General features: G+C 43.0%; 1 protein-coding gene across 1 annotated transcript in view; it reads right to left on the minus strand.

The window, feature by feature from the left end:
• LOC134205596 (uncharacterized) overlaps nt 1-23,391 on the minus strand; it is a 41,548-nt gene extending 18,157 nt beyond the window's left edge. The window contains exons 1-5 of the mRNA XM_062680975.1: nt 23,297-23,391; nt 22,572-22,942; nt 6,305-6,922; nt 4,694-6,241; nt 4,487-4,629 (exon numbers count right to left, since the gene is read on the minus strand). Of these exons, the coding sequence (XP_062536959.1) occupies nt 4,487-4,629; nt 4,694-6,241; nt 6,305-6,922; nt 22,572-22,942; nt 23,297-23,390 (2,774 nt within the window). The 5' untranslated portion in view covers nt 23,391. The remainder of the gene's footprint in view (nt 1-4,486; nt 4,630-4,693; nt 6,242-6,304; nt 6,923-22,571; nt 22,943-23,296) is intronic.
• Between the last annotated feature and the right edge of the window lie 2,057 nt (nt 23,392-25,448).

Below are 25,448 nucleotides of genomic sequence, written 5' to 3' on the forward strand. Positions count from 1 at the left end.
GCAGACGCATGAATCACGAGCTGTATCAAATGTATAAAGAAGAAAATATTGTGAATCATATAAAATACGGCAAACTCCAGTGGGCCGGTCACTTAGTGCGAATGTCTGAAGAAAGAATAGCAAAAACAAAATTTACCAAAGATCCGGATAGAGACTAGTGTCTTCGTGGCAGGCCACGAACACGCTAGCTGCTGCACGCGGTGGAATCGGACTTGGAAACCCTAAACGTTTATGAAAACTGGAGGAATATCACCCAAGATTGACAATTGTGGAGCTCTACAATACGTTCGTCAAAGGTTGTTTAGAGCTTCTAGTGGAGTGTCTTCACTTGTCATAAGACGATTTCGTACTATCTCATTTTATTCCACCATTTGAAGTGAACGAACGATTTATTGAAAGTCGCAGCATTATTGGATGTATTGTGGCTATCCGTTTAGATTGCATCAATTATGCTCTCACATTTCTCAACAAGCGATTTATAAAAACTCACAACTTTCTAGGACGACTTAAAAATTGGCACATCATCGAAAGTTCCGAAGCTTCCAGATGCTCACCTAACGGCCGCACGGTGTCAATGAATGATTCTCGAATTGATTTTGATTGCACACAGCTACAAAAGAAAGTCGCAGCTTTCTAGGGCGAGTTTCTAGAATTGATTACCTTTTTGGCTATACCGGAGCTTTCTGAGCACCACTTAGTGCCCTGCCGGGGTGAACGTTCGTTTCTTGAAATGATATTGGTCCCATTTTGATGCATAAATCGTTTTGTGAAACAGTACGGTTTACGAGGATGAATTTAAAAATTTTGCTCTCACATTCATAACAAACCACTGTATTCTAGGACGATTTTCAAGAATTTGTCTTTACTATGAGGGTTCCAGACCTTCAGTGCCAGATGACCAATGGTGGCCAATGCGTTGCTCATGCAATGATTTTACTCTCACAATGCTACAACAAGTAATTTTTTCTAGGACGGATTTCCAGAATTGGCATTACGCCAACAATATATTAAAAAAAAATCGAAACTTCAAAATATAATCTTCTACACCTGTTCATTTCTCCTGATGTTCAAGCACCTTCTAAAAACCACTTAGTGGCCATCCGGGATGAATAAGTAGTCCTTGTATTGTATTCTAAAAAGTCTCAGTTTTCTAGGACAAACTTTCAGAATCGGCAACTTCCCCGGATGTTTTGGAGATTTCGGTGGTCCACTTAGTTGCCTTCTGGTGTCAAAGGCTGGTCCTTGCAATGATTTTGCTCTTAACACACGGATTGCAAAAACTGCAGCTTTCTATGTTTTTATTTATATTTATTTATATTGACAAGTATTCATGGCCACTTAAGACCCTACGGGGAACCTGTCCTGGAATGGAAACTATAAAGTCAGCACGTCTGGTGACTCTAAAACAATCAGAAACAAACTGCTGAGGCAATTTCAAGAAGTTTGATGCCCATATTGTTGAGGTTCCATTGAAAATTGTTTATGACCATTCTTGGTCCCACCGTGAGCCTGTTCTGAAATGGCCACTCAAATTTTCACACATCTGTTGGAACCAAGATAATAAACAACAGTCTGCTGTGGAAGTTTTAAGAATTTTGACATCCATATTGTTGGAGATTCAATGAGAAATGTTTTTGACCAACCTTGACCAAACAGCCCCCCTCCTCTTCCCCATCCGAGAAACTTGTTCCAAAATGGCCACTCCGGAGTCTACTTGTCAAGAACACACGCTGGAAATAATTTCAAGAAGTTTGATACCCATATTGTTGATGTTCCCTTGAAAATTGTTCATGGCCACCTATGACCCCTCGAGGAACCTGTTCTGGAATAGCCAATTGAAAATCTGCACGTCTGATGGACCCAAATCAATAAAAATCGACCTGCTGATGAAATATCAAGGAGTTTGATACCCAATATTTATCAACAATGCCTGCTGAGTGTGATTCTTTTGTTTTGTATTTTTCTCTGCTCCTCTTCGCCTATGACGGTGTCTTTCAGTCAGTAAGACAAAGCAGGAGTAGATTAGCTTACTCGGTTTGCCAACAGCGGGCTGAAGCTGATGATCAATTGGCACAAATTTCCTGTCACTGTCTTTCAAGTGATAGTATTCACCCATGCATTTATATAGGGCCGTCGCATTCACGCAGCAGCGAGTGAACTGAATGGACTGTCACTGCGGACTGCGTGTGCAATGAGAAGAGAGGTCTTTTGTTTACTCTTTCTTTGATTGTTGCTGCTAACCATTTTCAGTTTTCACTTTTAGGAAGTGAGTGTGAAGAGGATATGGTATCAATTTCAACAAATTTCAGTCACTGAGATTGATAATTCGCACCACTGATACCCATATTGCTGATTACCTATCGAAATCCACGATTAGTATAATCTATGCAGGACATGTCCCTAGAAATCCGGATTTCCCGGAGATCCGAGGGACCGGACCGGTCCAATCCTAGAACAGCATGATAAAGGACAAAATTCTAAATAGAATGAGCCCAAAGCGGTTAAAAATTGCCAAAGATATAAGCATTTTAGTTTCGTTGGTACCCGGGTACCTTGCCGGACATTTAAAGGGTAAAAAAATGTCGGAACCCCTCCCTCCACCCCTCCTTAATCAAAATTTCAGTTAACCCGTACAATCGATTTTGGTCGTCATTATTGTGGATATGACAGAGTTTCAACCTCCTACTATAAAAATTTATTTAGATATCGCGAATTGAATTCCAAAAAGGTACCCGGGTACCCAGCCGGCCACACAAGGGTTATATCAACACATACGTAACGCCGCTATGCAGATAAATCTCTAACTTGTCTGATCTTCAAACGCAGGGCATGGATTTCTTGATCAACTTCGTTGATGATTGCAAGCGTCTATCTCCATAGCACTAAGAGATGTATCAATATATGCACAAATCCATAAAACACAATGGGTACGCACTTCCCCCCTACGGCATTACGTAATCTATTGTAGTGCATAATTGTTGCTTTTCATATCGAGAATATTTCTGACAAATAATCGCAAAAATTGAACTATAATAATTTGATTCAAAAACCGTGACCAAACTGATTCACATTTGTGGGAAGGCGGTACTGATTCATAAAATGTGAAATCCGATATCCATATAATATTTTGAAATCATTGATTTAAATATAACGTTTAATAAGTAAAATGTGACTAAATTTAAAATACACATCTTATAGTGGCAATTGGATTCAATTGCATTAAAATATGTGTTTTATTAGTTTATTAGTTTCTGTGGTATTTTTTGTGTTGCTGAAAGTTGCTGCCGCTATGAAACGAACAGATCGAGCCACCGTAGACATGTTCTGTCAAAACAACACGAATGGAAATCTAGACCAACATTTGAAAAGGGCGTAACAGCCAAAAATTATTTCTTCTGAATCTTCGTCCACATACAAAGCTTTAGATGTAGACGAAGAATCAGAAAGAATAAATTTTGGCTGTTACGCCCTTTTCAAATGTTGGTCTAGAAATACACGTATACAGTGCCGCCGTTGTTTTGATGCGGTGAGTGCAAAATGAGTTACCTTGATTGATCCATTGTGGGTAGAGTGTACATCCCCACACTGGGACAGAGCCGCCTCGCAGCTTAGTGTTCTTAAGCACTTCCAAGGTTATTAACTGCAAGGTTTTTAAGCCAAGCATTCGTATATCATGAGGGTAACACGATGATAATTTTTTATGCCCAGGGAAGTCGAGACAATTTTCAATTCGAAAACTGCCTAGAATGGCACCGGGAATCGAACCCAGCAACCCCCCTCTCAGCATGGTCTTGCGTTGTAGCCGCGCGTCTTACTGCACGGCTAAGGAGAGCTAAGAATGAGACGTTAAGATTCGAATTTTGGTTTTGTGGCTGTTAAGCCCCAAATGCAATTCAGCGGAACGGCAAGATTTGACAAAAATAAAATATATCTTGCACGATATTGAAAATAAATCGATTTTTTCAAAGACCACCATTCTATACAAAAGAAAGCTGATCCGAGAAGAAATTCATTCAAAACACATTCGCTTGGCGATGGCGGAAAGATCAATTACACAACCCGTCTGAATTTTAACACAATCTATAACGATTTGAAGAATTTATTGTGAATTTTCATTTCTTTGATTTCAGATATGACAAATGTGTCATTTCTTTTGCATTGCTTCATTCCAGACAGACCCTAGAGCCTTCTAGTCCCTCTCCATTGGATAAATTAGATAAATAGATGATTAGATGATTTTTATAATATAGATGATTTTCTATATAATTCTGCTGATGTGATAATTTTAGTTCTCCAAACAGAAAAAAAATGAGATTTTGAACATTTACGCTTAGTGAACAACCTGCAATTTTAATCCATGGTTCGACTTTAAAATTATCCACAGAGAAGATAAAAGTATCTATGATATATCTGTGTATATCGTGCCTGACTAATGAAATAAACAAAAGCCACTACATACCTCCCCCTTCTGGTGAAAATAACTTACTTGTCCACTAGCGGTCCACTGTAGTCTTCTGGGAACTTCGGCGTGAACGGCAGAATATATTTATACAGTCGCTCGTTCAGCACGTACAGCTGTGCCGTGGTGGAACACTTGACGTTGAACCACCAGTCGCACGTCAGGGCAACCTGAATGAAATCGCAAGATAAATTAATCGTATTACCGCATAATTCCCAAACCAGTAGCACCCACCTGACTGAAGATAGTCCCGTTCGGGCAGAGGAACGACGCCTTGCCTCCGTTCAGATCGCAGTAGTGCCACACCTGACAGTTCGTTTCCGGATCGCCGAAGAAGCCCTTGTACCGTTGTTCCTTGCAGCTGAAGCTGGTTTCGGGAATTTCAGCTAAATTGGGATAGTCTACTCCAGGGCGGCCAGAGTTTGGCCCTGGTGGTGTTGGCCCCAGTTCCGGATGGTGTGGCAGTAAAGAACCAGACTCGTCCTGATGGCTGTGGTGAGAGGAAGGTTTTTTGTGAGGTTTCGATGGCGATTTTACGCTCGCAGGTACGTGATGGTCGTATTCTTCGGGGGCGGCGAAGTCCTGCTCCGGTTGCTGGTGTACTTGCTGGGAGGCTTTGAGATTGTTCAAAATTTTAACGAGCGTTCGGATAGAGTTGTCGATGTTATCGGGTGTTAGAGTTTTCGGCAAGTGATTACTGTCCTGAAGTTTCTTAAGCAGGTCGGCGAGGGATGTCGATCCGGAAGAACTGGCCGTGTCGATGATTTGAGTTGGACTTGCGGGGCGAGGCTTGTTATGTTGATAGACGGGTTGGGGTTTGTCTTCAGGGTACGTCGGTATTAGTTTGGTAATTTTAGTCGGTTTCGAAAGCGGTATGTAGGTGTTTTGATAGTAGTAGTTTTGTCTGACCTGGCTTTTGTAGTCAGCGTACTGGTCGAAGTAATTCGGGTTGGGGGAGCGGATGTCACTTTGACCTAGATTTTCAGTTAAATGCTGTCGAATGGGAGGGGCCTTAGTAGAACCACGAATTTGCTTGTGATGCGAAGGTTTATGGCGGATAGTATACTTAGGACGGGCGGTCGTAGATACCGAGGATGGGGCAGGAGGATTATAGGCGACGTAAGTTTCTTTTTGAACTGTCGGAGTGTATGGACGTGGGGTAGAATATTCATCACGGAACGGAACAGTTCGTGGAGTCGAGTATTCGACGGCCACCGGGATGGGAACCTGGACTGGTTTACTACCAGGTTTGTAGAGCGGGTCCTCTAAATAACTTTGCTTGTGAAATGGAATCGGGTTGGATGGTGACTTGTAAACAATTTGCTCGTCCAAGTATGCCGGCTTCGGTGAAGGTATCGGTTTAGGGAGGGTTTTGTATATGTCTAATTCGTGTTCATAGCTTGGCTTGGGTATTGGTTTTGGTTTGAAGCTCTGTTCTTGGTCTTCCAGGTAGTTTGGTTTCTCTTTGTACATTGCATATGTTTCCGATGGCGTAGCTATTTTGGATGGTTTTTCGTGGTAATACAGTTGGTTGGGTTCAGGAGATGGTTTAACGAGAATGTAGGTTGTTTGGAGTTTGTGTACCGCATAAGTCGATGATGGAGTTGGACGTGGGAGCGGTTTTTCTTCAATTTCTTCCGATATGTCATCTTGATCAATATATGGCTGACCACCTGAAGGGGCGCCATTGTTGTACGCTAATGGAGTAAAGGCACCTGGCAATTTGTTTGAAGGTAGGAACGGATTTATCTGATATTTCTTATAAACCGCAACCGGTTGATACTGTAAATAATCATGTAGCATTCAACGATATGGAAATCTGTTTATAATCTTATTAACAATTACCTTAATTGGACTCCTAGTGGCTACAACGGGTGGGGCCGGTGTTGCTGTCAGCAGATGATTGAGAACGGGTTCTTCGTCCGGATCGCTGCTCCCACTGTTATATCCGTTCGGTTGAATCGATGGCTGCGGTTTTGGTATGGTTGCCTGTGGCTGAATTTCAATCGCATATAACTTGGAAGGTGGACCCTGTTGCTGATGTGGCTGCTGCTGCTGCTGGTGGTAATACTGCTGTAAATGTGTTCGGGTGTTGTATACTAGAGCCAGATTTGGGTCATGGTTGCCAGCCGGGGATGATTGGGATGACTGCGACGGGGCTAATTGATGACGCTGAGAGTATTCGTACTTGATTGGAGTATTATTTATCAGAATCGTCTTGTATGAATTTCCTTGAGAGTTTCCTGGCGATGAAGATGACACTGAAGGAGAGGACTGGTAGCGTACTGATTGATGAACCTGCGGCTGATAGGATTGATAAACCAGTGGCGGATCACCACTCAAACCACTCTGCGGTGGTGGTTGACGTTGATATTGCTGAAGTGATAAAACCGAATGCTTCCCACTCTGTTGACTGTGATGAAGGTGTGACTGTTGTTGTGGTTCTTGAGGTCGTTGCGGCCGCTAAAATTAAATGATACAAAATTTACTTTTTATAGTTCTGTACATTATATTTTAGTTAACACTTGACATTATTTAAAATAAATTCTAATCATCTTGAAGGACTTTAAACTAGATTTCCAACAAAACCTTGCGTATTGTATCGATTGATTGTGTTTAAGAATTTTTAAAAAAAATAGACAGAATTTTTAATGATAATCTTGATCCAGTGATGTTTTATTTTATTGCATGTTTTACTATGTATTAATATTATTATAATAATGGCTAATCCGGAGACGTCGAGTTCGATTCTCGCTTTGGCCTAAGATATTTTCGGATGGGAAACATTCTCGGCTCCCAGGGTGTCAGGCCGTTTGGCCGAATAATTAACCCGTTTCCCGCCAACGTCTTTTTTCAAAGATTTCAATAAGAAGGAATCATCTTTGAGAAAAATGCTAGAACAAAAGTTATTTGGCATTGCCAAAATTAGTAGAAACGAAAAAAAAAGTTTTTGATTGTAAATCAATAGTTAATTGATTCAACAGTTTTCAATAGTTTACTAGTTGTACTCAAAATTGATTATATTTGCAGTCTAATGGAACCATAAGGATGTGTCAAATATTCCTTTATGTTGTTGAAACAATTCGATGAAGGTTAGAAGGTGCAAAATTTGATGGACACCATGGGCGGGAGAAAGTTAAAAAAATACGAGCAGTGAAGAGAAATGAGAAGTGAGTATCAATAAGAAGTATGAAGTAAGAAGTAAGTTGTGAAAAGTGAGAAGAAAAAAGTAAACTGAGAACTGAGAACAGAACTTCTTCTTTATTCTTTCTTCCTCCTGCCTTTTTCCTTATGCCATCTTTCTTACTCCTTCCTTCCTTCTTTCTTTTTTCTGCTTCCTCCTCACATCTTCCTTCTACCTTCTTCATTCTTCCTTTCTTCTTTCTTCTTCTTTTTCCTTCTTTCTTTGTCTATCTTACTTCTTCTTTCATTCTTCCTACTTCCTTCGTCTTTCTTCCTAGCTTCTTCCTTCGTCTTTCTTCCTAGCTTCTTCTTTATCTTTCTTTCTTCGTCCTTCTTCCTTATTTTTCCTTATTTCTTCTTCCTTCGTCCTTTTTCTTCTTTATTTCTTCTTCCTTCTTATTGTTTCTTTCTTTCGTTTTTCATCTTCCTGCTTCCAACTTCCTTCTTTCTTTTTAGTTTTTCCTTATTTCTTCTTCCTTGATCATTCATTCTTCCTTCTTTCTTTCTTCTTCCTTTTCCCTTCTTTCTCATTCCTTCTTTTTTTCTACTTTCTTCTTTCTACCTTCTTCATTCTCCCTTCGTTCTTCTCCCTCTTCCCGTCTTGCTTCTTTCTTCTTCCTTCTTGCTCCTTCTTTCTTCTTTTTTTAATTATTTCTTTCTTCTTCCTTTTCCTTTTTCCTTCTTGTGTTTTTCCTTACTCCTTTGCTCATCTTCCTTCTTTCTTTCTTCCTTCTTTCTTTCTTCCTTCTTTCTTATTTGCTTTTGCCTTCCTCGTATACTTAATAAGTATACGTAAAGGCTATAAGGTACACTGGGGGAAGTGGAAAAAGAGGGTAAGTGTAAAAATCGACTCGAAAAATTGGAATTGTACATACTTTACAGTTTTTATTACACCATAACATTGTGCAAGAATATACTTTGATGCCCACACTAATTGTTGCCACACTATCTGGAAACAACGATGAGGTTGAAATGATGCCCAATGCTGACGGTCTGTGTGACAATGTGACATGTCTATAGGACTGTCAGAAAACGAAAACAAAGTTTATATATCATAGAAACGATCAGGAACGTGGTTTCGATTTTTATTGGAATATTGGAATAAAATTAAAAGTAGTTGTTAAATTAATCAGTTGAACTAAAATACCTCTATTATTATTAGTAATCGATTTGGTGAGTTACGATTTGGTTTTGTTAGTTTAATTTAGTACCCTTATACTCCCTTTTATAGTAGTTACACATATCGCAAATTATAACCCCGCTTATCGCTCGTTGCATAATACGTGGTGAACACTGAAAAAGTATGATGTATTACTCATTTATATCCTGATTTATTAATAATAAAATAATTAATTTACAGCTTTGGAGCTGTCGATCAGAAGCTATCAAAACAGTGTCTCAATCAAGGTGCAACAATTTCTCCAAAGTTTTTCAGTGTTCACGACGTATTATTCAACAAGTGGTACGCTCTTTTTCGTTACCTCCCAGTAACTATATTTGGAAACGGGAAGAAGGTGAACATTTTTGCCTTCATGGACGAAGGTTCAAGTTCAACACTTCTGGAGGCTAGTGTCGCGAACCAATTGGGAGAAGAAGGACCGCTATCATCATTGACGCTCTCGTGGACTGGTAACATAACGTGGGAAGAAAAAAATTCGAGATGTGTGGAAGTAAACATCTGTGGCAGTCAACTGAGGCAAAAATATGTTATCGGAAACGTGCAGACAGTCAGCGAGCTTCAACTTCCCAGACAATCCTTCAACTACGATGAATTGATCAAACGATTTCCCTATCTGAAGGGGCTTCCCCTAGAAGATTATTCTGAAGTAACACCACAGATGATTATCGGACTGGAACATGTACGACTACTAACGACGCTGAAATTGCGTGAAGGAGGCGCGACCGGTCCAGTAGCAGTTAAAACTAGGTTGGGCTGGTGCATGTATGGAAAGCAGAGCGGAAGGGACGCCAGTATGCAGCAGCTAAATTTCCATCGGACTATTGTGCAAACAAACCAGTCACTTCATGACTTGATGAAGCGCTTTTCGAAGTAGATGAGGTGCAGTTACTAGTAAACCACAAGCTGAAGACGACAAGCATGCACTAGAGATACTGGAAGAAACTACCATACGGAAAGGAAACCGCTTCGAAACGGGTTTATTGTGGCGAACCTATCTACCATCGTTTCCTGATAGCCTGCCGATGGCGACCAAAAGATTGTTCTCACTAGAGAAACGATTGGAACGGAACCCCGATTTGTGTGAAAAGGTGAAGAAGCAGATAAAACGTACAAGATGAAGCAGTACGCGCACAAGATATCGCAAAAAGACGAAATGCAAGCGAATCCCCAACGTGTGTGGTATCTACCCCTAGGTGTAGTCAGCAATGAGAAGAAGCCGGGAAAATTGCGCTTGATCCGGGCCGCTGCTGCAAGAGTTAGTGGAGTTAGTTTCAATGATTTCCTACTGAAGGGTCCGGATTTATTGACCGCACTGCCGGAGGTCCTTCTCCGATTCCGGGAGGAATCGATTGCAATATGCGGAGACATATCCGAAATGTTTCATCTGATCAGGAAACGAGAGCAAGACAAGCAGTCGCAGCGTTTTCTATGGCGAAATAACCCGAACGAACCTATACAGAAGTACGTAATGGATGTGTCGACCTTTGGCGCTACTTGCTCTCCCTGCTCGGCGCAGTTTATTAAAAATAAAAATGCCAGTGAATATTCAGAGATTTACCCACGTGCCGCCAAAGCGATAACAGACAATCATTAGTGCTGTCCAATGAGCAGCTCGAAGTAGCTCGAAGTTGTTCCCGTCCTGCTCGTTCTTTTTTGTCAACAAATGGGCATGAGCAGGACAGGGAGAAACTTCGAGCTACTTCAAGCTCTCATTGGACAGCACTATTATGTCGATGACTTCCTCGACTGCACTGATACAGAAGAAGAAGCTGTAGAGCTGGTTAAAAACGTAAAGAAAATACATACAGCAGCAGGAGATCAATAAGTTCCGATCAAACTCAGTAGCTGTACTATTGGCTCTCGGCGTATCGGACTCTTCAAACAGCAAACTACTCCATTCAGATAAGCTTACTAACTCCGCGCGAGTGCTTGGATTGTTATGAATACCCTCTTCGGACCTGTTCATGTTCGATACAGCGACTCTGATCCCCCAAGCAATCCAACCAGATGGCGACACGCCTACCAAAAGGCAGGTGTTACAAACAGTCATGAAACTTTTCGATCCGCTCGGTATGATCTCCCACTACATCATCCATGGGAAAATCCTAATGCATGAGATTTGGAGATCTGGCACTAACTGGGATGAGCCGATAGCGGAGATTTTACTGGACAAATGGCATCGATGGGTCGAACTACTAAGTCTTCTAAAGGAAGTGAAGGTACCAAGGTATTTCTTTAGGGGAATGCGATCAGATTTGATACAAGGATTGCAGCTACACGTACTAGTGGATGCCAGTGAAGCTGCCTACGCATGCGTGGGGTATCTACGACTACCAGTGGGGAAAGAAGGACGATGCGCGTTAGTTGCCTCGAAAACGAAGGTAGCACCCCTGAAGCTGTTGTCAATCCCGCGACTAGAACTGCAAGCAGCTTTGATCGGAGCACGCCTATCTCAACACATTTCAGCATTGCCTGTCGAAAAGTACTATTATTGGACAGACTCTACAACCGTTCTCGCCTGGCTTCGTTCGGACAGCAGACGATATCATCAGTGCGTAGCATTTCGGGTAGGAGAAATACTTTCAACTACAGGAATTGACGACTGGCATTACGTTCCATCGAAGTTAAATGTAGCGGATGAAGCAACGAAATGAGGATCTGGTCCGAGCTTCGACCCTGATGGCAGATGGTTTCAAGGACCGTCATTTTTGTGGAGATCGGAAGAAAATTGGCCGTCCCAGAATAAACATCAGACTTCAACGAGTGAAGATCTTCGTGCAAGCTTTCAACACCATAACTGTACGAAAATAGTGGAATTGTTCGACGCTTCTCGTTTCTCCAATTGGAATCGTATGATTCGAGCAGTAGCCTATGTCCATCAGGCGGTCTACATTTGGTGTGCAAGAATACCTCGAATACAACGGACAACGATTCGAAAAAGTGGGGATATACAGAAAGCTGAAAATTCCATCTGGAAGCAGGTTCAAGCTCAGGAATTTTTCGATGAAATACATATTTTGCAACGAGGAGACGAATCACATATCATCCCAAAGCGCAGTTCATTATACCGTCTGACTCCTTCTTGAACGATCAAGGGTTATACGATTACAAAGCCGGATCGAAGCAGCACCCTATGCAACATATGAAACCAAATATCCCATAATTCTACCCAACAAACATCGTGTAACATTTCTACTAGTCGACGGATATCATCGCCGCTTCCTACATGCAAACAATGAAACGGTCTGTAATCAGATTAGACAGCTGGATTACATACCTAGACTACGCTCTCTGATTCAATCAGTGGTCAGGAACTGCCAGTTGTGTAAAATTAACAGGGCTATTCCCAAACCGCCGATAATGTCACCATTGCCCAAAATTCGCCTCACGCCCTTTATTCGGGCTTTCACATTCGTAGAAGTGGATTACTTCGGGCCGTTGGAGGTCAAGGTGGGACGAGCTGTGGGTAGCTCTTTTCACATGTCTCACAGTGAGAGCTGTGAATTTAGAGCTGACCCACGCCTATCAACGCAGTCATGTATCATGGCCATTAGACGGTTCGTAGCAAGAAGAGGAGCACCGAAAGAAATATATATACGGACAACGGCACAAATTTCCAAGGTGCTGGCCGCCGACTTAACGAAGAGAAGAAGAATTACTAAGTATAAGTGAACAATGTACCACAACGTTCACCAATGCTTATACTACGTGGCACTACAACGTTCCAGCAGCTCCCCATATGGGAGGCCCCTGGGAACGTATGGTTCGAGCGGTAAAGACGGCGATGAAAGCGATTTCTGATCATCCCAGATATGTGAGCGATGAAGTTCTAGAAACCGTTCTTTTGGAAGCTGAGAGTGTGGTCCACTTACCTAACCTATATTCCAGTAGAAATTGATAGCCATGAATCGCTGACCCCTAATCATTTTCTTCTATACGGGGCTAGTGGGGTCAAACACCCCATGGGAGCACTAATAGACGTGCGTGGTTGACTTCGTTACTGCTGGGCAATTGCGCAAGAAATGGTCGATGGATTCTGGCGTCGGTGGATTCTAGAATATCTACCTATGCTGACTAGACGAACCAAATGGTTCGAAAAAGTGAAACCACTTCAGCCAGGGGACCTCGTGGTAGTGATCGATGAGAACAAGCGGAATTTCTGGGAACGTGGACGCATCATCGGAGGCGTCAAAGGAGTAGACGGTCAAGTTCGTCGAGCAACTGTTCAAACAGCACGGGTCGTATATAACAGACCAGCTGTTAAACTAGCCCTTCTAGATGTGACTGACGTAAAGCAAGCGGATTCGGCTACCGATCGTGCAGCATGTGGATCATCTCACGGGCAAGGGGATGTTGCCACACTATCTGGAAACAACGATGAGGTTGAAATGACGCCCAATGCTGACGGTCTGTGTGACATGTCTATAGGACTGTCAGAAAACGAAAACAAAGTTTATATATCATAGAAACGATCAGGAACGTGGTTTCGATGGTTTGGAATAAAATTAAAAGTAGCTGTTAAATTAATCAGTTGAACTAAAATACCTCTATTATTATTAGTAATCGATTTGGTGAGTTACGATTTGATTTTGTTAGTTTAATTTAGTACTCTTATACTCCCTTTTATAGTAGTTACACATATCACAAATTATAACCCCGCTTATCGCTCGTTGCATAATACGTGGTGAACACTGAAAAAGTATGATGTATTACTCATTTATATCCTGATTTATTAATAATAACATAATTAATTTACAGCTTTGGAGCTGTCGATCAGAAGCTATCAAAACAGGGTCTCAATCACGGTGCAACACTAATACTATATTAAAATTTGTATAATACATACACTAACACGGTTAACGCTTGGATTGTCATTTTAGGTTTCGCGAAAAGTTGATTTTGCATTCATAAAATCAATTCTTATTTGCACACATTGTCCCTTTTTCCAGAGAACTCGATTCACAGGTAACCATTACAATACAATTAAACTAATCATATTTAATTTGTAGTGGTTTGTACCATGAAAGCAAATATTTTAAAGATATTACACTTACCCCTGGTATCAAACACTGCGAGGGAAGTGGAAAATGTTCGCCTCCCTGGGTTTATTTTGATAGCTGTGAATCTTAATATGTTCCTTCTTTGTTATCATTGTGATTTCAGTGGTAATTAGAATAATGTACCTAAGAAAACGCCTGATTAATCTACCTATCGTTATTAATGCCTTGCACATGTTTTACATATGAAAAAAATGTATGAGAAAGAAAAAAAATAGCACCGGTCGGTGAATATATTCCATAATTCATATTCATTTATATTTACAGCACGTTTTGATGTTGAATGAATTTTTTTGTGTGAACAAATCGGTTAAGGACACGTACTTTAAAATAAGATATTATTATGTACGTGTGTTGCGCACACACATACATATAACCACGCACATACAGACATCATCTCAATTCGTTAAACTAAGTTGATTAGTTCACAACCCTGTATGCCCCATTTTCCCTATAAAAAGTTCATCTTTGGGGCGACCGATAGATTTTACATACACTTAATGTTCGAGAAGGCAAAACCAGCCCTCCAATAGCTATTACAAGAATTCCTTGGGGACCTATTCCGTTAAGTTAATGAAATTATTCACAAAAGATACTCAGAACAGGGGGTTTGGAGGCCCTGCAAGCCAGCCTTTAAAAAAACATACGCAACGAACAATCAACAAGAGAGTACGGACCGGAACCATCGGCGAAGACCACTGCGACGAAAAGGGACTAGCGATTGGAAACTCGGTTCGTGGAACTGCAAATCTCTCAACTTCATCAGGAGCACACGCATACTCGCCGATGTGCTCAAGGACCGTGGATTCGGCATCGTAGCGCTGCAGGAGGTTTGTTGGAAGAGTTCAATGGTGCGAACGTTTAGAGGTAATCATACCATCTACCAGAGCGGGCAGCAGGGACCATGTCCAAGGGCTTTGACGACCCTCCTCAGCCGTCTGTGAGTCAGGGGTTCTGCCTAGGGAGGTGGTGGGGTTAACAGGGGCGCTGTTAATTCCCTCCCAAAAACCACATATCCGCAAGCAAACCTTATCAAGCGACCGTGTGCCGCTTAAAGCATACAAGCCCTAACCCCGAATCCCAAGGTGTCAGGCGACCCGTGCCGAAGGGATGAATGAACGGGGGGGGGGGGGGTGAAAAAATTAGCCAGGTCGTTAACAGAGCCTGTGGAGGTTCCACAGAGTCAGGGCTGCTTCGGCGGCAAGCGGGTGGAAGTGGGTGGTACACACACACCCCCAAGTGGTGCACATGTGGTGCAAGCGAATGGGAGTTGGAGTTATTACTCGTAATACCCCACAGAATGAGGGACCGAGTGTATGGGTGAGCACACAAGTAAGTCTCGCAGGGTACGCATGGTCGGTAGTGTTAGAATGACTGAAGTCTGGTGAGGCCTGGCAGGAGTGTCGGGGGGCAGATACCTCTGCGGCACCTCAGAAGTAGGGGACACGAAAGTCTCGCTGCGTCTGGCAGGAGTGTCGGGGGGTTGATGCTTCTGCGGCACCTCAGAAATCGGAGACATGTAAGGTAGTGGTGCGACCCCGTTCCAGGATGGGGAGACCACCACATTGGCTGAGGACTACCTGGGCTTCGAAATGTCAATGGGTGGGTGCTACCGGCATAGTACCTAACGGTGACCTATTGGCAGTATCAAAGCCTGGGTAGGTGAGTGTTAGGCACGTCTGACGTGCCGGGTGTTCCACGCCCAAACGATGCACAGGAGGTGCACAGAGTGGATAAAAATGGGAGATGGGGGTATTACAACCCCCACTGAGTAGGGGACACGAAAGTCTCGCTATGACTGGCAGGAGTGTCGGGGGGTTGATGCCTCTGCGGCACCTCAGAAATAGGAGACATGAAAGGGTCTGCCTCGTTGCTGAGGTAGGAGCGGCATAGGAGCCACCAACCTAGGGTCGCCTCCGGCTTGGTAGACAAGTGGTGCCACCCTGTTGCAGGATGGGGTGAACACCACACTGAGTGAGGACTGCCTATGTTGTGAGATGGCGGCATGGGGTACCCCCTGCAGGGTACCTGTTTGTCCCTTGCAGTCATTCAAGCGGCATAGGCAGGTGAGTATTGGGGCACATGTGGTGCCAGTGTGTCTTGTGCAAATGTGTTGCATGGGGAGTGTCGAAGAGCTGAGGCGCATACGTGCACTTGTGTACGTCATGGAGGGGCGCAATGCCCAATAGTCATCCCCTGAAGTATTGCTTAATTGCGGGCCGGGGAATGACTGGAGAGGAAGGAGTTGGTTTTAGTGGGTCAGGAGTGGTGATCCCATCCCCACACTACCTGGGTTCGCCTCCCCAGGTGTCTGTTTGCAGATTTCCATTACCTTCGTTAAAAAAAAAAAAAAAACATCTACCAGAGCTGCGGCAACACACACGAGCTGGGAATAGCTTTCGTAGTGATGGGCGATATGCAAAGGCGCGTGATCGGGTGGTGGCCGATCAATGAAAAAATGTGCAGGTTGATGATCAAAGGCCGGTACTTCATCTTTAGGGTAATCAACGTCCATGGCCAACACTCCGGAAGCACTTATGATGATGAGGACGCATTCTACGCGCAGCTGGAACGTGAGTACGACAGCTGCCCAAGCCACGACGTCAAAATCATCATAGGAGATTTGATCGCTCAGGTTGGCTAAGAGGAGGAGCTTAGACCGACTATTGGAAAGTTCAGCGCTCACCGGCTGACGAACGAAAACGGCCTACGACTAATTGATTTCGCCGCCTCCAAGAATAAGGCCATTCGCAGCACCTACTTCCAACACAGCCTCCCGTATCGGTATACCTGGAGATCACCACTGCAGACAGAATCACAAATCGACCACGTTCTGATTGATGGACGGCACTTCTCCGACATTATCGACGCCAGGACATGTCGTGGCGCTAACATCGACTCTGATGGTGATGGTTAAACTGGTTAAACTGCGCCCAAAACTATCCGTCATCAACAACGTTCGGTACCGACGACCGCCACGGTACGACCTAGAGCGACTGAAGCAACCTGATGTCGCCACTGCATACGCGCAGCATCTCGAGGCAGCGTTGCCGGAAGAGGGTGAGCTCGATGGGGCCCCTCTTGAGGACTGCTGGAATACAGTCAAAGCAGCCATTAACGACGCAGCGGAGAACAACGTCGGGTATATGGGTCAAAGTCGACGGAACGATTGGTTCGACGAAGAGTGCAGACAGATTCTGGAGAAGAAGGACGCAGCACGGGCGGTCGCGCTGCAGCAAGGTACCCGGCAGAACGTGGAACGTTATAGACGGAAGCGGAGACAGCAGACCCGCCTTTTTCAGGAGAAGAAACGCCGCCTGGAAGAAGCGGAGTGCGAGGAGATGGAACAGCTGTGCCGTTCTCAAGATACACGCAAGTTCTACCAGAAGCTCAACGCATCCCGCAAAGGCATCGTGTCGCGAGCCGAAATGTGCCGGGATAAGGATGTGAGCATCTTGACGGACGAACGTGTGGTGATCGAAAGGTGGAAGCAGCACTACGAGGAACATTTGAATGGCGTTGAGAGTACGGGCAGTGAAAGTCAATGCAGCGGAGGACATGACCACGTCAGTTCAGCAAACGAACCAGCCCCCACCTTGAGGGAAGTTAAGGATCCCATCCAACAGCTAAAGACCAATAAAACAGTTGGTAAGGATGGGGCCCTTCTTAGCCGTGCAGTGAGACGCGCGGCTACAAAGCAAGACCATGCTGAGGGTGGCTGGGGTCGATTCCCGGTGCCGGTCTAGGCAATTTTCGGATTGGCCGGATGAATGCCGCCTACAAAGTGATATCGCAGATCATCTTCCGACGCTTGTCACCATTAGTGAATGAGTTCGTGGGAAGTTATCAAGCCGTTGACGGCCGTTCGACAACGGACCAGATCTTTACTGTACGGCAAATCCTACAAAAATGCCGTGAATACCAGGTCCCAACGCACCATCTGTTCATTGATTTAAAGGCGGCATAAGACAGTATAGACCGCGTAGAGCTATGGAAAATAATGGACGAGAACAGCTTATCTAGGAAGCTTACCAGACTGATCAAAGCAACGGTGGATGGTGTGCAAAACTGGGGAAGATTTCGGGCGATCATTCTAGTTCGTTCAAATCGCGTCGGGGACTAAGACAAGGTGATGGACTTTCGTGCCTGTTGTTCAAAATTCGGCTAGAAGGTGTCATGTGGAGACCCGGGTGTAACAGCCGGGGGCCGATTTTCAACAGATCCAGTCAATTTATTTGTTTCGCAGATGACATGGACATTATTGTAGGCCGAACATTTTTAAAGGTGGCAGTGTTGTACAGCCGCCTGAAACGCGAAGCAACAAAAGTTGGACTGATGGTGAATGCGTTAAAGACAAGTACATGCTTGTGGGCGGAACCGAGCGCGACAGGGCCCGCGTGGGAAGCAGTGTTACGATAGACGGAGATACCTTCGAGGTGGTCGAGGAATTCGTCTACCTTGGATCCGTGATAACGGCTGATAACAATGTTAGTCGTGAAATACGAAGGCGCATCATCTGTGGAAGTCGGGCCTACTACTATGTTGCAAGAATGCCGGACAGCATCCCTGCAAAGATGGTGTTCGCTTCCGATCCGGCAGGTACGAGACGGCGTTGAGCGCAGCGAGCGAGGTGTTCAGACCAGGGGGGCTTGACGAGCGTGGGGCGCATTCGATGATGGAGAGATGCGGCCTCGAACCGTGTATTGTGGCGTCAAATTGTTGATTCAGTGTTATCTGTTTAGATGTAGACTAAATAAACGAAAGAACGAACATAATATTACAGACAAACAGACGTAACAACTAGAACACTTTCCTGAAAAATATATCACTCAACAAATTCATCGTATTAGAATGTTGTACGAAATATAGTTTGGTATGACAATGTCAACAGAAGGCGTTTGGAGTGCCAAGACAAACTTGGAGAAACGCGAGATCAACTGGGTCCGAGTTCAATGATAGACAAAGAAAAAAACTTGGAGGAATATAATGCGCGCGCCTCTGCATGTGAAACTTTCGATCAATCATATTTAAAACGACCGTTGGGAATTCCTTTATTGTTACGTCTGTGGTAGTATTGTATTTTACATTTATTTTTCTTGCAGTTGGGAGATGATTATAGTGAGTTTTTGGAAACAACAATCATCTTTCTTGGCCATGTTCCTCCAAAATGAATTTAGTTCCGTGACCCTTGACCTGTGCATAATGCACGTTGGATGGCTAAATCATGCTGGATATGGCTAAATTCGATTTCCTGTAAAGGCTTGATCATTTTCTAATGGCTAACTTTCAGTAATTCTTTTGAAAATACAGTCGATCTTCTATATTTCGATGTTCTATATCTCGATGTCTCTCCCTATGTCTATGGTTTTCCCGGCCCCTTCAATCCATATACAATTTTGCTTTCTACATCTCGATAGGCTCCGGATCTCGATGTGTTCGGAATTCACTCTCTCTCTATGTCGATATATTCATTATTTAGGATTCTAGACCATCTTTGGGCAATAACAAAATATTCAAAAACAAGAAAACAATTCTTTCATTCTTCGATCTCTCCCCACGTTGATGGTTCCTTCACTATCGCGATGTAGAGAGTCTACCACTAATGGCTCTATGGAATTAGTATAATTGTCCACAAATTTCTATACGAATTTTCAACTCTAAAGAGTTACTAGATTATTAGTCATTTTTCTTCTTTTTCTTATCCTACTCATTGGCATAACATTCCCCCACATTGCCGCTTCGCAGCTTAGTGTTCATTCAGTATTTCCACAGTTATCATCTGCGAGGTTTTTGAGCCAAGTTACTATTGTTGAACCAAGTTAACGGTGTATTTTGCAGGTTCACGAATTCGTCCGAGGATCAGGAAAGGTACCAGGGGTACATGTATCCTTGGTTGAGAACCGCTGATCCAGGATATCAGGGCATTTAGAAAATTAACATATAAAAATGCATCAACCGGCGAACGTTTGATTGAAAAAAAAAAAAACAATCAAAAAGTTCAATTATGCACCGAAATGTTATTTACAGCCTACCTCTTTGTGAGACAACGCTCTCACTTTAAAGTAATGTAGGTTGACAACAGTAAGATTGTACCCAACAATGTCCATCTTATTCATCCAATTGTCCGGCAGGGCAGCGGCAGTCACCCGCCGCGGAAGAACGGGAAAACTGGTTCCGTTGCAATTCAACTCAATCACTCATCTTCACAAGCCTTGCCATCAAACACTGGGTCGAGAGCCCTCAATGTGGTGGCGGCACGCTATGCTCCGAATGTTCCAGCAAATGTGACAGATTGCAATCCAATGAACGTCGTTATCGTTCAAGTTGTTGCTGCTGCTGCTGAGCAACACCAATATGTATAGATCAAATTCAGATGGATGGCCCACTCGGTTTAGTGGCGCAAATTGTGGGAACTCCAAGTGCTTCCTTCCGATATGGTTTGCTGTCATACACAAATCATAATAAAATCACAATCTGATGGACGAGTTATCTTCAATTTCCTTTTCATTTGCTTATATTATAGGGGTGTCACAGTATTCTGAATAGATTTGATCGGTTTGCTTAGTTGACTAATTTTTCCAGCCCCGAAAGCCCGATTTCTGTATTTGTTTTTTTTTTTTGTCTGATTTGTGCAATTTTTATGCTTTGCTTTGCGCCATCCAACCAGCATTTTGTACACGGATGTAATATTGACATATACAAAGGGGCCGTACACATATTACGTAAGCATTTTTGGGGAGAGGGGGTCGGTACATATCTTACGCTCTAAATAAAAAATCATTCGTATGAAAAAAATCTTACATGGGGGGAGGGGGGTCGTAAAACCCAGGAAAATTGCTTACGTAATAAGTGTACAACCCTAAAGTTGAATAAGTGTACAACCTTAAAGTTGAATCCCCTAAAGACGGGGACAGGTGGTAAATGATTTCGGTTCGTTTGTTTAAAATATTTTTAAACATTGTTAGATTCTTTCAAAAGCTCTACACTAATTACGCAGATACTAATGGAGGGAGGGAGTACTCTCCTTTTCTTTCGTTCCAAACAGAAAAAAAATGTTTGAATTTAATTTAAATGTTGTTATAAAGGAATGGAAGTTGAAAACCCGAGAAAAATACTTTAAATAATTAGTGTAACTTTTTTGATACCCTAATTTTAGAAACTATGGCCCATTCAATAAAGAAAACATCGAACGTGAAATTCTATATAGGGTTTCTTACCCTATTCCCGGCCTAACATGCGCACGACTGCATTATTTAATTGATATTTATGACTAGGAGCTACTTTTCCTGAATTTTGTGGGCCATGTAATATTGCGATGGGGTTTACCTCTGCTTAAAAAATAGTTATTCTTGCTAAAAACAGCTCGAAAAGCTTTTATTTGATTTAAATTAACATGGTGCAGCACTCATTTCAGTCATAGGCGATTGCTTATCTGGCATACCCCAAATCTCTTCGGCATATGCAATATTTTACTCAATCTCTCAACATCTTACTCTCAATCTCTCTCTCGGGACGGTAGAAAATGAGACGTAAACAAAAATATGCACGTTCCACGATACCGTGATGCCAGATGGTATTATTCATAATAATTTTTAATTGGTTGAGAAGATATATGCACTCATCCAAATTCCTTCCAAATACTTGAAAAAATATTGCTTTTAGTCTTTGAAATTTAGATAATTATAAATAACATAAAAGCGTCAACGTTTTAGACAGTTTTCCTATTAACGACGAAGGATTATCTTCATACTAAAATAAGACTCATGGCCTTTTGGCAGCACTGTACAGCTAGAAGTTCTTGGGCCGAGGTGATTTTTTGTTAGGTTTGAGGATACATTTTAAATGTATTCTAATATGTTTATATAAAATCTAGTGATACGAACAATTAGAAAAGATTGAAGTGCGTGATATTAGCATTTTTGTGTGGTGATAAACAGCCTGAAGCAATGGTTGTATTTATGTATTTGATAAAACATCAACAGGCTGATTTAAGCCCCAATGAATTGTATCGAGCACTGTGAAGATTTTCAGGTAGGTGTTTATTTGATGATACCGTTTTGTAAAAGAGGAAAGAATCACTCCGGCTTAGTGGTGTTGCAACGAAGAGCAAAAGTTTGAAATCTACATTTTTAATTTCTATAATTGGATCGATTAGGAGTGAAATAAATGGTTGAAAAATATTGAGTATTGTGCGCGATAAATAGGAGACATTTTAAAAAATATCAATCATAAACCTACGGCTACCAAACAGTATAAATAATTAGTTTTTTTGTGCAGTGAGCCGGGAATGGGGTCCATAGGCCCAAGTAGTGATTTACCCTAGATGTAAAGGATGTTTTCTTCAAGGTTATATCAAATTTGGTGAATTTTTCTTGTACCTTTTTGAATTGTTACTTGGTTAATATTTCTTCAATATACTTACGTGCTTTCGTACGATATCCTAAAACTATTCAATACCTTAGCTTAGCTCAATGGTTTGAATCCAAACATGATTGTACTACCCGTACTTCAATGACGTACGAAGCATTTTGTCGTCGGATTATCTTACCCCATGTTTATCTTCAGACCACAAAATCATTCTGGATTACATACAAATCTGTATTCAGGCATCCCCACAAATTAGCTTCCAATATCTGTCATAGGGGCTATTCTGCAGAGCCGCCCACCCATTCCAGTTTGAAACGCTACTTACAATGGGCATATAATTATACGCCTGATTGATTGGCAGGCTGAAGTCGCCATTAGGTGATGGAATGTAGAATGTCATGTAGGGAATCAGCCGCCGGTATCGGTCCAGGGTTTGATTGTTGAGTGGCGTTGCCGACATCGGATTATCCGCTCGGGACATCAGTCTTGGTGGGCTGGCGCCGCTGCCTCCGCCACCGGGCCCTCCTCCTCCGCCTCCTGTACCGGGCCCTGGCCCCATCAAGGGCGGTGGTGGCCGACCCTTGCCCATGGCGTACCGCTGTAGGGCAAAATTGTTCCCTCCGCTGCCGTGATGGTGTAGCCTGTTCTCCGGCGACAGGGATACCGCTCCGACCAGTGCCCCCATTACGGTTAGAGCTGTGGAGAAATAAGGAAGAAATTTTCTAATTAGAATTTATATTTTCATTCGGAATGCAAAACTACTTAATTCGCTTCAGCAGCGGAACGCTCTCGAGAAAAACAAACACAAAAAGTTTAATGCTGTTAACAGGCGTGTAAAGCAAACTACTCGTGACTTGGGATTTGATTCATTCTTCTGTTCGGTAGGCTAAACTTTGTCTTGGAGTTGCTTTTCTGTGAGACCGGCAACGGACCGACAACGACCAACCGACGTACATGAACCGATTATAATGTTCACAACTCTCTTAGCTTAGTCAACTCCTTCTCCGATTGGATTGCAGCAACCATACAAGACGAACGAATAGTGCTTACCCCCATGTATGAAACAGAGATCCCCGGCTTCAGTGCAGTCTCCTCCATGTTTCGCCAGTCGTAAATTATTCGCAGTGAAATTGATTTCATGCATGTTTTATTTCCAGAAGTCCATTGAGACCCTCTCCACCCTCGGTTTTGGGCTAACACTAGAGAAGTTTGTGGTAAAACAAACTGAAAATCAAATCGGGTCCAGGGTAATGTCGTGGGACATTCACTGCCCGCACCAATATTATGTGCTGTCTCCGCAATGCTTGCCACCCGCTGGCTACCACAGCACGACTGCTGCCTACCAATGCTGGGTGGTCGTATTGAAAGCGAAGGTGTCACATCTTGGGCTTTAGGTGCTCCTCGAAGTACCATGCAGAAGTAACTGAAACTAACTTGAATGCGAAAACTTGCGACATTCTATATAAAAGGGGAATTTGGATGTACGGTGGTTGCTTATTATAGTCAGCAGGGAAGGGTTACGTTCTACTTGGTATGGGGGCGTATAAACATTACTTAAATGATGCAATCAATTTGATGGATTGCTTGATACGTGCTTAGCGATAAAATATTGAATATTGAGATCTATTTGAGCAGCAGTCTTATTTACGCTCCACCACAAAGGACTTTAATTGTAGCTCATAGTTATTTATTTTCTAACTAAAAAACTACATAAAATCAATTCATTTAGTTTGAAAGCAACGCATAAAGGTTCGGTATATAATTCGGGCCTGGTGGCCTCACAACTGGATCTCAAACACCGAGCTCCATCGTCGTTGTCACCAGAGGCCGATAACAACAGAAATTCGGGATCGGAAGTGGGGCTGGGTCGGCCACACTCTACGTAGGGGCGGAAACGAAATCTGTAAGCAAGCATTAGACTGGAACCCAGCGGGACATCGCAGCAGAGGCAGACCCAGAGGCTCATGGCGGCGAAGCCTCAATAAAGAAATAAAAGAAGTCGACCGAAATCTAACCTGGCAACAGGTTAAAGCGATAGCTGGGCATCGCTCAGGATGGAGATCTTTCAAGTCGGCCCTTTGCACCACCGGAGGTGTACAGGATCCATAAGTAAGTAAGTAAGCATAAAGGTTCAGGATGGAAATAGGGAGTGCTATTCTTTTCTCTAAAGAAAATTAACGTTACGTTTGTGTTACTTCGCACTCCTTCGGACGTGATAGAAAAACGATCGTCAGTATGTCTTTTTAAGGACAATACTCAACTAAAATTTTATTAAATACATTGAACCACCTTTATACAAAAATTATTCACAAATTACTTACAATCTAGTTTTTTCACAATATCTAGCCCTTCCTTGCTATGTTACTGGTAATGCTGGGTAGTGTGGTGTGTTACGGGGTAAGATCTACCACGGTTACATTGCCAGCTAAAGGCAAATCCTGACCCAACGAATACCTTTCTCACTATCCAACTCCGTGGTATTTATGAGGGTGTCGCTAAGTCGGTGGCCTCTCGTTAAGTAAGTACCACATCAACACTTCCTTCCTCTCCCTAGTTACGGTGAAGATGGGCGTGGCCAGGAGTAGTAATCCTCATGCTTTTGGGATTTTTACCACTCCCCTTCTTGATTTCTGATAGCATTCTAGATAAGGATCTCAAAAGTAAAACATGAGTATCACTAGTGTCCAATCTACGAATTACACCGTAACAATGCTAATGCTAATGCCAATGCTAATGCTAATATCTAACCCTATCACCTTGCTATCATGTCTAAGGGCTTGAGGATCCCTCCCCCCATCTGCGAGTTGTGGGGCTTGCCTAGGATGTGGTAGGGTTTGACAGTGGGCCCTGTTAAATTCCTAAAAAAAGCTGCATGTATTCGCAAGAAGGCCCCACCAAAGCGACCGTGTGCCGCTCAAAGCGCACAAGCCCAAGTCCTGGTGTTAGGTGGGACGCTAAACAGCCCTGACACGACGGCCCTCCGGCGAGACAGGAGGTTTGCGCTGGCCCAATAAGCCGCCTAGAAAACCAATAATTACGAACAATATAAGAGATAAAGCGACTCGATATAATCGGCAAAGACCTAGGCGACGAATAAAGGATCACGATTGGAAGCTTGGAACATGGAACGCTAGGTTTCGCAGGTTGCGACAGGATGATCTACGATGAAATACATCCCAGCAACTTCGACGTCGTGACGCTG

Source organism: Armigeres subalbatus, chromosome 1 (genome assembly GCF_024139115.2).
Source record: "Armigeres subalbatus isolate Guangzhou_Male chromosome 1, GZ_Asu_2, whole genome shotgun sequence".
NCBI classification, from domain to species: domain Eukaryota; kingdom Metazoa; phylum Arthropoda; class Insecta; order Diptera; family Culicidae; genus Armigeres; species Armigeres subalbatus.